Source organism: Porites lutea, chromosome 5 (genome assembly GCF_958299795.1).
Source record: "Porites lutea chromosome 5, jaPorLute2.1, whole genome shotgun sequence".
NCBI lineage: Eukaryota > Metazoa > Cnidaria > Anthozoa > Scleractinia > Poritidae > Porites > Porites lutea.
In genome coordinates, this window is record NC_133205.1 from 21,025,180 (window position 1) to 21,042,746 (window position 17,567).

The 17,567-nt window shown below is 38.3% G+C and overlaps 4 protein-coding genes across 4 annotated transcripts in view; 3 read left to right on the top strand and 1 right to left on the bottom strand.

Moving 5' to 3' along the window:
* Window positions 1-400: 400 nt before the first annotated feature.
* LOC140937014 (partner of Y14 and mago-like) lies at window positions 401-1,213 on the bottom strand. The gene has a single exon (XM_073386536.1). The coding sequence runs from the start codon at window positions 993-995 to the stop codon at window positions 465-467; it is 531 nt and encodes a 176-aa protein (XP_073242637.1). The 5' UTR covers window positions 996-1,213; the 3' UTR covers window positions 401-464.
* Window positions 1,052-5,107, top strand: LOC140937015 (alpha-ketoglutarate dehydrogenase component 4-like). The gene is made up of 3 exons (XM_073386537.1): window positions 1,052-1,209; window positions 1,288-1,487; window positions 4,867-5,107. The coding sequence occupies exons 1-3, from the start codon at window positions 1,113-1,115 to the stop codon at window positions 4,882-4,884; spliced, it is 315 nt and encodes a 104-aa protein (XP_073242638.1). The 5' UTR covers window positions 1,052-1,112; the 3' UTR covers window positions 4,885-5,107.
* Window positions 5,108-6,874: 1,767 nt separating this feature from the next.
* On the top strand, window positions 6,875-9,689 carry LOC140938065 (cyclic GMP-AMP synthase-like receptor). Its single transcript, XM_073387606.1, has one exon. It carries the CDS (start codon window positions 6,875-6,877, stop codon window positions 8,759-8,761), a length of 1,887 nt encoding a protein of 628 aa, XP_073243707.1. The 3' UTR covers window positions 8,762-9,689.
* Window positions 9,690-13,903: 4,214 nt separating this feature from the next.
* LOC140938066 (uncharacterized) overlaps window positions 13,904-17,567 on the top strand; it is a 4,910-nt gene continuing 1,246 nt past the window's right edge. The window contains exons 1-3 of the mRNA XM_073387607.1: window positions 13,904-14,243; window positions 14,698-14,820; window positions 16,224-17,567. The exon at window positions 16,224-17,567 is cut by the window's right edge and continues 219 nt beyond it. Coding sequence (XP_073243708.1) covers window positions 13,904-14,243; window positions 14,698-14,820; window positions 16,224-17,567 — 1,807 coding nt within the window. The remainder of the gene's footprint in view (window positions 14,244-14,697; window positions 14,821-16,223) is intronic.

Here is a 17,567-nt window from a genome sequence, read left to right on the forward strand (position 1 = left end):
CTTAATTAAATTATTGTTTGGTACTGTTTCTGTGGTTGCTTTCATGGTTGCTTAAACCCATATGTAGGGAACTTGTTATTTTTCTTTTTTACCGGAAATGCCCAACAAAAGCAGTTGTTTCTTTCCAATATCAAGCGTAGAAAGGACGAATTACTTCTGGCAATCTGCAATGATAGACCTTCCAAAGCCTGTACGTTTTATTTTCCCAATTCAGACCATGTAATCTCCTCTAAGTCCCTTTTGTCTTTTCACAAGATTAATAATAAGCATTCACCTGTACGTGGATAGCAAGACATTTGAAAGAAAGTGAAACAGTTCTGTGAGCAAAGTCACATTGTCTGAGATGAGATTACCAAAACATACAAGCTAAAATGTCTTGCATGCATTTGGCGAACAATGGGACAACTGTGAGTTGCAATAGGGTCATTATAAAGCTGGTAGACCTGTGCAAAAAGAGCACTGTTTCACATTTCAGCTTCAAGCTGTTCAAGTTCCTGTTCTATTTCTTCTCTTCTGGATAGCTTCTCTAACTGAGTAGCTTCTGGGTTAACTAGTTCTCCAGAGTCAATCTTAGCTTGCAGTTCTTCGATCTGCCGTAATTTTTTCCGCAGATTTTTTAACCGTTTTACTTTTAAATCGTCCGGGTTGCTCGTGTAAACCGTTCCTGCCGCAGTACTGGCCACAGCATTCGAAAGTTGAACACTTTGAATTTTCTCTGTCACACTGGAAACGTCACATTTCTGGTTATCACCTGCATCTTTCTTTTTGTTCTTTCTCTTTTTCTGATTTTTCGAGAGTGGTGTTTGCTCTTCGTGAACTCCTGGCGGTAGTTTCGGAATACTATCTGCCCACTGTTTTCCTTTACTTTCGTATTTTGCCACTTCATCAGGTGGTACATAACCTTCCTTTACTCGTCGAGCTTTTCGCCATGTACCGTCAGGCCGTCTTGAAGCCGGAATCCATGTTTCTTCAGAGCCAGTTGCATTGTCCGCCATTTTGAAGCTCCTCGCAATTTTCCGTAAATACTTCGGTTCATAATCGTTAAAACTCGTGTACTCGGATATTGGCTCGGAAAGACCAGAACCCTTTGCGTTGCGTAATCGTCATTCAAAATGGCGTCCGCGAGTGCCGGTAGTAAGATGATGCAAATAGTTAGAAAACATGTCCCCAGTATACGATTTCCGAACAGAACAAAACCAAAAAGTGATGGTAAGTAAACTTAGTATTTCCTGAGCAGTCGATTAATTACCGAATTTTAAAACGTTGCTTTATTTTCGATATCTCTAGCTGGGCCTTCATCACACATGAAAACTCCTGAGATCTCTCCAACTTTAAGGGCTATCAGTAGAGGGACATCAGCTCATCGATCTCCAACTGCGTCTACTTTCAGTTCATCATTAAAAGATGAAGATGTAAATAACTATGCAAGTTTACCAGCCAGATACAGAAGAAGACCTCTATCACAAGAAGAAATTGAATATATTGAGGTTTGTAGACTTGTTTTCTTGGAGAATCGCCCAAACAACCCTTGAAACTTTCCCTCAACCACCCAACCCAGAGGAATTTTGCCCAGTGGTAAAAATCAGGGCCTCAACAATTGATGACAACTGATGAAAATCAAATACAATATCAATTAATCAATTGATATTGATAATCAATAGATAATGGTCGCTGAAGTTTTTGTGATTATTGATTGTCATTGATAATATTGATAGGAATTGATCAGTTGATAGTTTGTCTGAAAATGAAAGGTAAATGCCTTCCATTATGTTTCCTGGGAGCCAGATTGTTGCTTCTTTAAAAACCAGACTTTGGTATAAGGTTTCTGCACAATGCCATCAGAGGCATATAACCCTGAAGGGTAAAACTCTGTTCCAGTGCTGGGGTTTTTATGGAATTACTTATATTGAACGTTGGGCAAGTGCTTATGGAAGCATTGAGCCAGCATTGTATTGCCATGTAAATGAATGGCTATAAAGGGAAACTACAGTTTTACAAAGTAAAATTCTACCAAAATCAGAATATTGTTCCCAAAATGGCCATGAATGTCTTCCACCGGACGAGATAAAGTGGACTAATCATGATAAACATCTTTTGGATGTTGCTTAACTTGTTGACGAAAGCTTGTGCGCACTCAAAAGAGTATGCGTCAACATTACATAATTTTTTTTGCCTCATAGTACTAAGGTTCTTATCTCAATACTAAGCAATATACAAAGGCCATTCAGAATAACATAAAATGTTTAACAATACACAGTGACACGGAAAACTAATAGGGGTTTTAACCAATGTTTATTGAAATGACAACAGTGTTTGGAAAAAGCTTCAACTGCCAAAGAAATGCTATATGTATATAAATAGCATTGGCAGGTTTCTGGTAAATCAAAAGCACATATCATTATTTTTAATCAGATATGGGTACGATCATTGCATGTGCATGTATCATGGCATTGTGACCTGGCCTGACCAGGCAGATCAAGCAATAATGCAGTGTAACAAAAAGTGTTTAAATTATCTCAAAATGTTGGTCTAATCCATCGAAAAAATGATACTGTAGATCAGTTATTTGTGTCCATGAAAACTTGTTTGTTGATTGGTTAACAATTTTATTGACCTTTTAAGTTATTTATTGGTATTGCCAGGGATTAATTGAGTGGTAAATTTTTGTAGGTTTGATATGTAGGGCAATGGTATATACAAGCCCTTTTCTTTTTCTGTTTGCTGGGGAATAATTCTGGTGGAGAGTTGATAGTGCATGCCTGTCACCAACATTGCGATGCCCTGTGTGTTGAGTTTGTTGTTGGTTCTCACCCTTGCTATGAAAGGTTTATCTCTAAGCAATCCAGTGTCCTTCTCTCCTGTGAAACCAAATTCTATTTTGTTCTGGATTCATAGAGCGGTTTTCACTTGACTGTCGAAAGGGATTGGTTTTGGTTTTGGTTTTGGTTTTACTACACCCTTTGGTTGGCTAGTGTATTTACTTTGGTTTTGGTTTTACGACAGTCAAGTGAAAACTGCTCTAAGTAAAGAACCACCTTGCAGATGCGTTACCACTAAATATGTTTTATTTATTAATGCTTTAGTCGCACATGGAGGTTGGGTGCCTGGGAACCTGGGGGCTGGAGCCGCCGACCCTTAACCCAGGTAGCAAGAACACCCCAAAGGCCTGCCCCACCCGCAACCCAGCCACGAGCCCTGCCCGCCACACCCAGCCCCAGCCAAAGCACTTGTCACACTGAACCAAGAGTTCAGTCGGGAAATAAGGACAATAATAATACTAATAATAATAATAATAATAATAAGGGGTGAGGAGGGAGGGGAAAAACACTGTTAAACTGAGCAAGACACCCAAACACTAGGCATTGTTAAACTACAAGCACATGTAAACCCACATGCATAAATTGCAACGCTTGAGTAAACCGCTGACACAAGAAGCACTGGAAATTGCCCCACAACAGGCCTAGTACAGTAATGCAAACACTTGCAAAATACGCTACAGCATAGGATAACTTCCAGCTCGCCAAAGCACGCCAATAAAATGCTGACAAACACAAACGCCACACCAATGCCATGCTAACATCAAGTTAACTACTGAGCAGCAGAGAAGCTCCTCGTTGTCAACTAAGTTAAATAAGTATATTTAACCTCATTTACCTATTTGATAATGTATCCAATGAATGTAATTTGCTTGGCAAAAAGATTATTTCTTGCAGAGTTCCTGGGCTGTTCACATGTACATTGCCTAGTGAATGCAATCAACTTTCTCTAATGCACCTATCAATGTAATGCCGGTGGGGGGGAGGCAGGGCATAGGGTGGGGATTTGACTTTTTTCAAAAATTTTCAATCAAATTCCCTGCCCACGGGCAAATCATTCCAGTCAAATGCAACCAAATTTCCCCACCCCAGGCTGCACATTGCTGTCCGCCCCAAGGCAGAACCTAAGAAAGGCACAATAAAAATATCTCCAAATAAAAGTCTGCAATCTTTTATAAACGTTGCTGCATCACCAAAGATACATGTTCCTGTTACAGCTGCAATTATACGTTTTAACCGTAATCCGTGTTACACTGTGTAGAATACATAAACCTTTAGGAGAAAGTCCACATTTTGTAAGTCTAAAAATACCGTTCTTAGTAAAGGGTACAAAGAAAGTCAGTTTTATAAGTTTACAGTTATTGTAGCGAATGAGCCATACACTAATCACTTGTACTTGCAAAAATCGACTCGGTTTCTCTTTACTTCCGCTTACTTTGATACCACAGTATATTAAGAGGTTCAATTGATCAAAAACACGCTAAAACAAACGAAATTTGAAGACAAAACAGTGAAATCCACTCAGCCTTCGCTTGCTCTCATTGGCCTCCATGACTTCCTGATCTTTTCAAACCGTATGGCGCATGCGTGAAGCGTGGAAGAGGGAAACATGTGTTCGGTCTCAGTCTTTTTCGTCTGAGTCGGCAGTCAAATATCTCCACGTCGGGCGAAGAAAGATTCAAATATCCCCTCCCCCGGGAGAACAAGATAAGTAAAAAAAATGCCCTACCCCAGGGACAACAAAGACAATCAAATCCGCACCCTATGCCCTGCCCCCCCCCCCCCTTCCGCCGGCTTTACATTGATAGGTGCATAATATAGACACCTTTAGAACTGCCGCTATGTCTCTGCCTTAGAGATGTCTGCCTCGTAGAGAGGAACCAAGGCAGGGACCAATAAATTCTAAGTCTCCAATCTAGCAAGGTGTCTGTCTTATAGAGGCGCCATTAAGAGAGAGTTGACTGTACACTAATGTCCTGAAGAAAACTCATTGTGAACAGCATTCATTTCACCTGGAACTCAGTTTTTGCTTTCCTTCATATGATTTCAGCGAGGTGGTCCAGATTAGACATGATGTCCCTGCTGGCTGGAATCTTTCTCCGTGACCTTGGAATTATTTAAGCTGTGGCCAAACTTCTGCTGAATGCAAAATAATTCAAGGAAAAAGATAAATATTACTCCTTGACTTTGAAACTTTGACCAGTCATTTTTGGATGAAGACAAAAATAATAATGTGGACTGCAGTGAAAGGAGGTTAACTTTTTTAAGAAAATATAATGTTATTTACAGTTGTTGGCAGTGCCTGGAACTGAGTTATTTGCGACACATGCTCCTCAGCGTTTTTTATGCTTGAAACAATTAAAACAAGAAATATGAAGAAATTAAATCTGTCAATAATTAGAACTGATGATCAAGAACTCGGCCATAGTAATAATATTACTTTACCTTGCCTCTTCACCTCTCCATTGTGTACAAGGCCTGCTTTCAGTTGTGGAATTTTCTTGATGGGGATGGGACATTAACTTGATGGATGGGACACCTCTCAACCTGGAAGGCCAGTTGTTGCAATTCATTTGTCCATTCATCCAAACCTGTCGTAGCCTGCGCAGCAGTCATTTTCATTTCCTTTTAGGCCAAGCGTGGCAAGCATGAAAGACGCGCAAGGCAGAAACGAGCAAAAAAAAAGTGCTCCGCAGGCTAAACCTGCCAAGCATGGTTGAATCTACAGGGTACCAGGGTCCCAACTGGTAAAGCTTCCAGAGCCATCAAAGTACACAAACCTCACCATCACAAGCAAAAAAAATCTTCTTCAAAACTCAAGAAAGATGTGACTGAAATGAAAAAATGGTAATGGGCTGACTGTGTTATTTAAGCAATAGAAAACATTTGGCGTGTTTGCTTAGCCTGATATAAACACTCGAGGGGTTGGGAGAACTCGAGACAGTTATGCAAACCAATTGTCTTGAATTCTCCCAACCCCTCGCGTGTTTTTATCAGGCTATGCAAACAAAGGAAAAAAGTTTTCTATTGCTTTTATGAAATAACTCTCCCGAGAAAAAACGCAAAACTCTTTGTTATGCCACTGAAGAGAAATTCCTACCAGTCGCAAAGTTTTGTACACAAAGTCTTGCATGTGTAATCAGTTCTTGTTTTGCAAAAAGATGCTATTCAAAATACGGATTTTTCTCGCTTAGACCGTCAGCTTAAGCAAAAAAAAATTGACACACCTTCTTTGTAACGATTTTCCAAGTTTCAGCCGACGGAGGAATGGGTAAGTAAAGTAAACTTGTCGAGTTTTGAACTCGAAAACTTTTTCAAATTCGTGCTAGTGTGATTAGCACACGAAAAGCAAAACAGCTTGGTGCCACAACCATGTTTACATACTCTCATGCAAACACCCCTCTCGGCCAATCAGAGCACGCGTACTATCTTAGTTATTTATAAATTGACATGTAGCTCACCAAGGGGCTGTGGTTACCTTTGCTTTATTCTTTGAGGGGCTGGAGGGGCTACATTACGAATTTTTGGTTGGGACTCTAGTATCCTTAGCTTATACTAATAATATTACTTGTACTAACATGTTTTTTCCCCATTTTGCTACCCCATTCTAGACTAGGCACCAAAATTCCTACTCGGTTCTAGATTAACTATAAAGAAACTTGAATCATTCATACATGTATTCCCTATTTTAGAGCAAGGTCCTCTGATTTCTATACCCTTTTACCAATAAAACTCACTATGAACCAACCCTGTGCGAGCAGTAGTCATTTAAACCAAGGTAAAAGGCCATTGAAAGATAGTTGCCATGTGTGTTTAAAATTATTCATTGAGTGAAATCAATATTGCATACAGTGGTAATCAATATGAAATATGTGGCATCACTTTTCAGTATTGTCTGCCAATAACCTGCCCAGTTTGTGATTATTTGTTACATCAAACGTGATGAATATGTCTATTTGTATGATCTGTGAGCGAATCACGGAGAAGACACACTCGTTTCCAGTCCCCCGAAGCAGAGCGGAAGTGTGAACCGTCTTTTCACAAGATAAAATATAGGTATGGCAGGAACTCCTTTGGAAACATTTTTGGTGGACTTGGACGAAAAAAGAGGAAAATTTCCTTGCTGCCAGGAAATTTCCCTTATTCAGCGGCGTGTAAGAAAAGTTATTAAGGCCATTCTACTCGAGGTTCGGAGAGAAAATCCCTTCTTCATGACAACGCTTATCAACAGTGGCAGCTTTTACGAAGGAACTAAAGTGGGAAAGCCTGACGAGTTCGACTTTTTCGTACAGCTTGATGCTTTCTCTTTTCCAGAAGATGTTCATTTTAACGAACTTCCTTGTTCTGCTGTGTGCGTGGTTCCATGCGAATCTGCTTGCGAGAATCTGAGGTTTGCATTCACAGATCAAGAATATGGATCACATTTTTTTTACCTCTGGGATTTTGATTGGAAGAAAACCATCAAGACGCCATTCTACAACATATTTAAAAGTAAAGCCAAAAATTTTGAGGCATATGGGATGAAAGTTGTGTTGCCATATGAAAAGTATGCGAGCAAAACACCACCTGCTTTATCAAAACATGGACCAGCATATACTTTATTGTTAGAATGGAATGGTGGAGAATCGGATGTTTACAAAGGAATGGAAATCAGTGTAGATTTGACATTAGCCGTGAGGATAAACTCAAGATCATGCAAGGTTGATTTAGAGTTTGATTCCCCAAGTGGTCGAGTACTGAAGTCAGCTTTAGACAGTTTGCCTTATTTCTTAGCTGTTGGCTCCTACAGGGATCCTCTTTCTGAAGAACACCCAGACTTCTTTAAGAAAGAGGAGGAACAGTACCCTGGATTGCGCCCGATTAATTTCGTACTGCTCTGTTCTCAATCGTCTTTTGAGCAGTTGCTGTTTGTTCAAGAATTTGGCTCGGACAGTGGTCAAAGCAAATGCCTTAGGTTACTGAAAGTGTTGCGTGACATGATGTTTCCTGATGCAGAACACAGCATGGCGGAAACAGGAAAAACGGACAAGATCAAAGACTTTAATCTTGCATATTGGATCTCCATGGCAGACATCCCTTCAGATGACGCCGGGAAATTGATTTCCTCTTACGTTCTTAAAACTCTAGTGTTGTATGAATGGCAGAAAAACACAAACGCTAAGTTGTGGACCGGAAGTAACCTAACTCAGCGTTTGGTTAGCATCCTTCAAGAGCTGGTGAGACGCTTGAAGGGCAAAAAACTGACGAGCTTCTTTTATTCTGACTATAACTTGTTTAAGAAGGATTCTCTTGACGTGCACTTTTCAAATGCTGCCGCCATTATTCAAATACTTGTAGATCGGCTGGAATCTTTCAAAAACTTGCCAGAGCCAGAGTACAAGTTTAAAGACTGCTTAGAGAAAATCGCTCAAGACTTGACGATAGTCGGTCGAAAAAAGAAGTTAATTACTTTTTTGTCCTTTGGATTGCACCATACCTCCTTCGGTTATGATGTACTTCAAAAGGTAATTGAAAAGTCACTGATAAACGAGGGGAATGGAGAAATTTACCAGTCGCGTGAAAGTACATGTAGGAGTAGACATCCAATTGAGGCAGCACACCGAGGTATAGTGGAAGGTGAAGAACGTACACAATTTGTGGACATTTACATTCAAGCTTTCTTAGATCAAATTGCTCCCGAGGAAACCTTGGCCCTCACAAATATCAAGGTCAAGGCTCTTGAATCTTTAAGCTCCGCGGTGACACAATTTAAAGACATAGCCCGTCGGAGAATGGCTGGACACGATGATTTACCCAGCTACAGCCTTTGGAGCCAGGAACACTGGACAATCGAACAGTCATTTTACAAGTTGACATCTGATGAGCCAAAGAAATTACTCGCGTTACTCCTCAAAATGTTTTGGGAAGACATCAAAGTGCTTCACGATAGGTTACATAGTTGTTAAGTGCCGTAGGGTGCAATTTGCAGGTTGCAGGTCGCAGGTTGCAGGTTTCAGGTGGCAACCTGCAACCTGCAAATTACACCCTCCGGTTAAGTGCGGCGTTTTTGAAGTTGACAGGACTGTGAGGGTAGCCCTCTTTCCGGACGAGACAACTTTTCTCCATGTAAACGGAGCCTAAAAGAAACATATTACGGCGGTTACCACTAACACTAGCCTGCGAACAGCAGACGTATTTCGCAGAGAGAGAAGCGACGACCGGAAATAAGTCTGCTGTTCGCAGGCTACACTAACGCGCCCTTGAATGTTTTTTTTTTCTCTCTGTTGAAACCTGAGTTTTCGTGGACGTCAATCAACTGTTTCTATGGTTTTCTCACGTACTCTGACAGAGAAGGTTCCCCGGCTCGTCGCTGAATGAAGGGCGAAGACTTGCCAGAATAATTCGAATGACGACGGCGTTTTTAATCTTATTTATTTCATTAAGATGAAGGATTACATTGTTAAAACAACGACGTTTCTGCGAGCTGAGTGAAATGGCCGATATACCCTCTATAGTTAACGTAAAAGTTTTCACAGGAGCATAAATATTCAAAGAAACGAAAGATATCACACCGACAAGGGACAAATGTTTCTTCTGAAGGGAGGCTGTTTTCGAAAATGAATTTTGTAACCTGCAGATCTACTTATCATTCTTCATGTTATCGAACAGAATCCTGAACTAGCAAGAACTCAGACAAGTTGAGAGCGCGTATTGAGAAAGAGTTTCCTGCGACAAACACTCAACAGATTCGTACTCCTCGTTATCTCACAGGGTAGGCTTTGGTAGATTGTGCTCGAAAAAAAAGCATATTATGCTTTTAGCAGTGCTCATATTTTTTAGAAATTATGCCAAAATTATGCTACTTTCTGAAAATTATGCTCTCTGTCACCGAAATTATGCTCCTTAGATTAAGGTAAATAAAGATCATCAGTAGCTAAACCCTATCAATTTTGACTTTAATGAACATTCACATAGTCCACCTTCCAGTCTTACAGTTGGCAGGGGTCGCACTAACGCTTTTGGTGTTTACATTGGACATAAAATCTGTCATCGCGTGCCTGCGACAACTGCGGCCCTTATGTCGCGACCTGCCATAACTATGTCCGAAGGACCTAAAGATCAAAAAAGCCGATGTCCTGCCTCGAAGCAGGTCATATCTTGTCCAATGGCTGTAAAATAACAATTTTTTGTTTTTCTTCGACCGCAATGTCAGTCAAATCTGAAATACCGGCAAAAATCGAATTTTCGCAATTCTTGGAAGATAACACATGTGCACAGCTAGCTACAGCTATCTGTTCAAAATTTTAGTCACCGGTTTTCTCTACAAACGTTTATCTGGTCCTTATGGCGAATTTCAACCCATACCAATTTACAAATTCGCACTATTCACCTGATTATTCTCAGTATGGGGATGGCTTGTTTTCACCCTTTAGCTCGCAGATGTTTTCCCAAGACTCGCAGCCTTCCACCTCGCAGCTCTTTTCTCGCGTGAAATATTAAGAGTTGACAGTCCGGTTTCAAATATCATTTATGTCCCACACGTGCGACCTCCAAGACTCCCGTGGCTTAAATGTCGTGACATATTTGTGGGACAACATATGACTCGACATAAAAAAAAAGGCCACAGTGCGACCCCTGCCTTTAGCGTGGCAAATACGCATGTGCGCACATGATCTCGCTTTTTTGTCACTTTTAACTTCTCTTTGCCTGCGGCATGTTTTTTGGAAGCCAAGTGGTTTTTGAGAATGCTCTTTTTAGAGCTCAATATCTCCTTACACCCAGTGCAAAACAGTTTTCCACCTCGAGGACACAAATTTTCCCCTGGGAATTCTTCGATTCGATCACGAGGACTCATGTTCTTTGGATCTGAGTTTACCTCCTTCCTTGTACTTTCCAGTATTACTTTTAGGAACACGTTCTCTAGGGATTAAAGCTCTCGGTACGGCACTGGAAGTGGTGGAAGTGGATGTACTCGAGGACGACGCCATCTGAGGGGCCGAGCAGGCGAGCCATAAGCGTGGTGGCCTGAGTCTCAGTCTTATGCACAGGGTGACCTCTGCCGCCAGCCGGACCATATTTGACCATGGGCCTTAGCACAGACCTCAATTTATTATAGATTCTCCAAAAACAATACAGAAATAAAGTACAAACTGAATTATTCTAGTGCTATGATGGGTTTTTTTGTTTTCAACGCATAAAAGCTCGGATTATGCCAGCAGTGCTAAACTGAAATAAAAGCTTAAAATAATGCTCGTTTTGCTGAATTACGCTTAAAATTATGCTAGCACAATCTACCAAAGTCTATCACAGGGGGCCCACACAATCTGTTTGTGTAGCCGATTGTTATTTTATAGTAAATGTAATGGATTTACCGTTTGCTTCACCTATAGTGATATATCGCTAACTATGTATATAAATCAATGATAAATAAACGTTAAATTACCTTACCTTATAAAACAGTCAACGGCGAACTCAAATTCATTCAAAATCGCTCAAAAAACCGCTTTTGAGGTAAAAGGACGACTATATACCACAGGTAAGGTAATTCAACGTTTATTTATCATTGATTTATATACATAATTAGCGATATATCGCTATAGGTAAAGCAAACGGTAAATCCAGTACATTTACTATAAAATAACAATCGGCTACACAAACAGATTGTGTGGGCGCCCTGTGGTTATCTTGACTTGAAGCGGTGTCAGATCCTGTAGCAATTATTGCAAAAACGGCTAATCAAGAGCTTTCTTTTAAAAAAAATCCCAGGAAAAAATGTTTTTTCTGTGCAGACTTATGGAGCGCAAAAGTTTTTTCTATGCTAATTACTTTTAATTGATCGTTGACAAGTCCTGTCATACTTGATACGCACCAAGCTAACACGCAATTTGACAGAACTCGTGAGCGGCGAAGAGCGAGGAGAAATGGATGTTTTCGAAGGCTAGAAGGACTGTTTTGAAAGTCTGTTGTAGCAGGAGAGAAGCTTCCAGAAAAACTCCAGGAAGCGGTTTGTTGTCAATTTTTCCAAGGGAGTACCGAACTTTTAGAAAATGTATCGAGTAAAAGTTGGCTTGGCTCAACTTGGCTTGTACGGTGCGGAAATGAAAACTGCCCGTCGCAAATAAGTAATGATGCTTTCTAGACAACAGAAAGGATCGAACAGAGCAGAGCCTTTGAAATAAATTGTTCATCTGTTGCCAGGTTTCCTTTTTAACCTTTTCCTGCTGTGTCACTATTGTTGTCCCTTTTCTGGTATGCATCAACATTGACAGCTTTTGTGTTATAATCTGTTATAATCTCGTCACGGGTAATACGCCGCCAAAACTCTTTTTCCACCGTTTTCTCGAAATGAAAATCAGGGCAAGTTGAGGTAAACTCCAAGTCGGCAACCCGTAAACCAATTTGGCACAAATTTGGCCAACTTACTATCGGATAGTTTTTCTAAAAAACTGTGTCTGCGAATTTTGATTTCTTTTTTCGTTTTCGAGTTAGAGTAGTTTTTTCACAGGTAGTGCTAATGATTTGCTATCTCTAACTTCAACTGCTTATAACAAAAGAACAAACGCACTTGACAAAAATCTGAGACACGGTTTTTTAGTCAAACATGTTAAGAAGCGTATGCAATCTTAACTGGCTTCTTCCGTTTATTTTCTGCTGGCCTGGACTTAAATTTACAGTGACACCCACTTTTACAAAAAGCTTCTCATTTCTAAATCGCGTTAATATTTTTATTTTTTAAAAGGAATAAGCAATAATCTGGAACTATTAAGCTTTCAGAAAATGTACGGTTTATGAGGGTATTTATTAAAAGCAAAAGCGCTAGCGCCGATCAACGCAAGGAGGGTGCTTGAGGGTGGATGATACCTTAAACGCCGACATTTTCCTCCAAGTGCTCGAGAAACGGGGAAAGAATCTTCTCTTGGAAAACGCGTGAAAACCATGGGAACATTTGATTGACGTCCACCAAACCGCAGGTTTGAACCGAAGAAAAAACTTTGACGGCGCGTGTTAGTGGTAGCCGCTATATAGTAAATCTCTCAAACAGACTAAAACCAAATTCAGGCACTGGTAGATTTTTCGCTACACAGGGGATGAAATTGTAAAAGTTAGTCCATTTCCCTCCTGCATGGTTATATAACACCAAAAGCGCTTACCGTAAATGACCTAATAGACGCCCCCTCTCAAATAAGGGCCTCTTGTTTAATAAACGCCCCCCCCCCCTCCCCCCCACCCTTTAAAGTTTGTATTATAGTAGTTATAATAGGATGCTTTCCACCTCAACTCAAACCTATCATTTTCCCCGTCTAATTTTCCTCTTTCTCGAAAAACTCGTTCCGATTATTTCCGTCATGTTTTTGAACTTCGCTCCGTCAGCTCGTTCGCCGTCGGTCGCTCCATTCGCTTCGCTCGCTCGTTTCACTCCATTCGCTTCCCTCGGCTTCACTCGCTGTCGCTCAGTTCAAAAAAATTCCGTCAAAAATCGAACGAGTTTTTTCTCGAAAGGGAAATTAATCAGGGAATTTGATATAGTTTGAGTGGAGGTGGAAATCATCTTATTATAACTACTCTAAAATAAACGGGAAAAGGTTACTACATATATTTCTAAAAAAATAAAAAAGTTTATCTAAGAAGACTTTAAAATAGTTTTCTGTTTTTGTAATAAATCTTTTTCATTCTAAAGAGAAAAATGAAGATTAAAGAGAAATAAACACCTAAAATAAAATGGAAGTTAAGTTAGTAAAACAAAACAATCAGGGTTACAGAATTAACGGTCTTATATTTCCTTCTGTAGTAACTTTTTATATCTTAAAGATTATTGATAATAATTTTTGCAATATCGATAAAGATGAGTTAATTAATTTTTTTAGTAACGCGCCAAAAATAATATTAATTGAGGCATATCCTGATGCTTGTGAGGAACTTGAAGGATTGTTCTTAAATGCAGCAGAATGTTTGATGTATGAAGATAAGAAAACTTCAACTTATCATAAAGAACTTTACAAAGCTGCTAATAAGTTTTTTGGAATGACAGAATTTGTTAGTTGTTAGTTGTTAGTTGTGAAACAGAAAAATAAAATTGAGGCTTAAAGAAATAAATATAATAAATTAAAATGTCTCGCAAGGCCTGTCCAGATTACTCTAAAGATTACAAAAAGGAATTTATTTTCATAAAGGGAATTGATAATTGTTTTGAGTACTTTTTAAAAAATTTAAATAAGGCTACTACTGGGGTATTTCAAAACCATAAGCTTGAAAAAATAAGATTATGGTTACGAAGATTTGATAAGTTTCATCCTCCTAATACCAAACTAAATAAAATTGATGAGGAAGATGTGAGTTGTTCAGTTATTCTTTTAGAACAGCTAGCTGAATTTACTGATTATTATGTAAATGACGAATGGGAGTTTGATATAGTAGAGTTTTGTACCTCTGTAGATAAAGATTTTCCAGGTTGGTCTAATCTTGTAGAAACTATTAAGTTATTTCACTCAAAATTTATTATGATGGATAATTATTATCCTAAAATTTTAGTTAATTATGATGAGTCTGATGAGACTGATTAAGTTTGTTAATTATTGTCTTATATCAATGATTGATATAAGATGAAATAGAAAAAATAAATTTGTGATTTAAAGAAATAATATTAAATAATTATATAACAAGATGCCCACTAATTTAAGAAATCTTTCCATTGCTGAATTAAAAAGTATCAAAAGAGATAACCAACAAAAACTCAAGAAGGAGTATTCAAAATATAAGAAAAAACAAAAGTTGATTGCTGATATAAAGAAAATAAAAAAAGCAATAGAAAAATACAATCCCAATTCCAAACCCAAACCCGATAAAATCAAAACACTTGAGGACTACTTCCAGGAGTGTATCAAAAATAAAACAATTCCTCCAGATACTCCAACTTATCTTCGAAAAGCTCTTGAGAGAGCTCTTAAGGAGTATGACCAAGGAATTATGAAAGAGAAATCAGCTCTAGATGAATTTGCTAACAAATACATAATCAAGGGAGAACCTGGTATTTTACCTTATGAATTCTTTAGTTCTAAATCCTCTTTTTTAAAAGATTTCCTTCGAAATCATAGAAATATCAAAGTTAGATTTATTTTAGTTTGTCTAATGGAAAAAGAGGATGTTATATGATAAATTACTTTTTACAGTTCAGGATAAAGCATATTTTCACTCAGATACTCATATTAATCTTGAATCAACTGATGTAAAAGAAATACTTGCTAAAGTTATTCATACCATCCTTGAAAAGATTAGTATATATCAGCAAAATGGTAGTGGGTGGTATTTTCAAGAAGTTCTTCATCTTGAAATTCACACTGTTGTTTACAAACCAATGAGGGGTTCTTCTTATATTCCACTACCAGATTGGATTATGCAAAAGAAAGCAATTGTAACGTTCGAAACACTGATGACAAATGTTTTCTTTGGTGTGTACTTAGACACATCAATCCAAGAGAGAAGAATGATATAAGAATAACAGATTTGAAACAGTATGAAAATGATCTTAATACTCAAGGAATTGTTTTTCCTATCAAAGTAAAAGACATCACCAAATTTGAAACTCTTAACCCAACTATTCCAGGAATAAACGTATTTTCAGTTAATGAGTTTCATAAGTTTTATCCTCTGAGAATGGCCAAACGAGACCCCCAAAATACAATTGACCTATTCCTTTACGAGGAGGATGGGAAAACTCATTATTCACTCATTAAAAACTTCAGATCGCAAATAACATCACGAACAAATGGACAAATCTATATGGTAAGAAATATTTACTCATTTCTCAAAAGGGAAATTATTTCAAAAACATGCCGAGTATTGTTCATCTAATGAAACAGCTGCTGTGAAAATGCCGCCAAGAAACTCAAAATTATGTTTTAATAATTACCACAAACAACTTCCAATTCCTTTTGTAGTTTATGCAGATTTTGAATGTTTTACCAAACCGATGAGCACTTGCAGCCCCAATCCAGAGGATTCTTATAATTACAATTACCAAAAACATGAGCCATCAGGATTTTGCCTTTACATCAAAGGATTAGACCATAATACCCTGTTTAAACCAATTTTTTATACAAAAACCAACAGTACTGATGATATTTCTGCTATTTTTGTTTCTAAATTAGCAAAAGTAACAAAAAAGATACATTTATTGTCGGCCAATACCTCTTAAATTAACACCCGCCGAACAAGAATCATTTAATAAAGCGGACACCTGCCATATTTGTAAGAAAGAATTATTAACTGATAAAGTTCGAGATCATTGTCATTTTACTGGTAATTATCGTGGTGCTGCTCATAACAGCTGCAACCTTCAGTGTCGAAAGCCAATGATTCTTCCAGTTATATTTCATAATCTGCAAGGGTATGATTCTCATTTGTTTATTAAACAGTTGTCTCGTTTGCCAGGTGAGTTGAACTGTATTCCTTCAACAGAAGAAAAATACATTTCGTTTTCCAAAAAGATTAAAGTTGATGAGTACATGTCTAGGCGAACTGGAGAAACAGTTTCAGTGAATTTTGAGTTACGATTTATTGACTCTTATAAGTTTCTTCAGACAAGTCTCGCAAATCTTGTTGGAAATCTGCAACCAGATGATTTTCATAACACTAAGGCAATCATTAAGGATCCGAAGGCTGTGGAATTGTTAACTCGTAAAGGAGTTTATCCGTATGATTACGTAACATCAATTGAGTCTCTCTCTGAGACCCGTCTTCCACCTAAATCAGAATTTTATTCAAAGCTAAATGACGAAGGCATAACAGATTCTGATTATCAACACGCATTAAATATCTGGAGTACTTTTAATTGTAAGACTATTCGTGATTATCACGATTTGTATCTCAAGTCTGATGTCTTACTGTTAGCAGATGTATTTGAAAACTTTCGAGCAACTACATCTCCTGGTTTGGCTTGGGATGCATGCCTCAAAGAAACAGGTCAAGAGCTTCAACTGTTGCATGATTATGACATGTTAATGATGTTTGAGCGAGGTATTCGTGGAGGAATAACTCACATATCAAAGAGATATGCAGAGGCGAATAACAAATACATGGTTAATTATGACCCTAGTAAACCTTCCACATATATTCAATATCTCGATGCTAATAACCTTTACGGATGGGCAATGTCACAACCACTTCCTACACATGGGTTTAAATTGATGCACAATCTAACTATCGGCTCTGTAATTAATTTGTTAGAGCGCCGAAAGTCAAACAAGGGTTATATATTTGAGGTTGACTTGGAATATCCTCGTAAACTGTGGAAATCACATAATGATTATCCTCTTGCACCGGAAAAGACTCTAGTAAATGGAGTAGAAAAACTAATTGGGTCTTTTAGACCTCAAAAAAATTACGTAGTACATTATCGCAATCTCAGAATGTATCTTGAGATGGGAATGAGACTAACTGCTGTTCACAGAGGAATATCATTTTACCAATCTCCATGGATGGCGTCTTATATTTCAGAAAATACAGAGCTCAGAAAAACTGCAGCAAACAGTTTTGAGAAAGATTTTTTCAAACTAATGAATAATTCAGTATTTGGAAAAACAATAGAAAACATTCGAAAGAGGCAAAATATAATATTGGTAGATAACCGAAAGAAAGCTTCACAACTGTCAACAAAACCAAACTTTGATCGAGCAACAATATTTGATCGCAATCTTATTGCTGTTCACATGAAGAAAACTGAAGTGTATTTTAACAAACCAATATACGTTGGACAAGCAATACTGGATCCGTCGA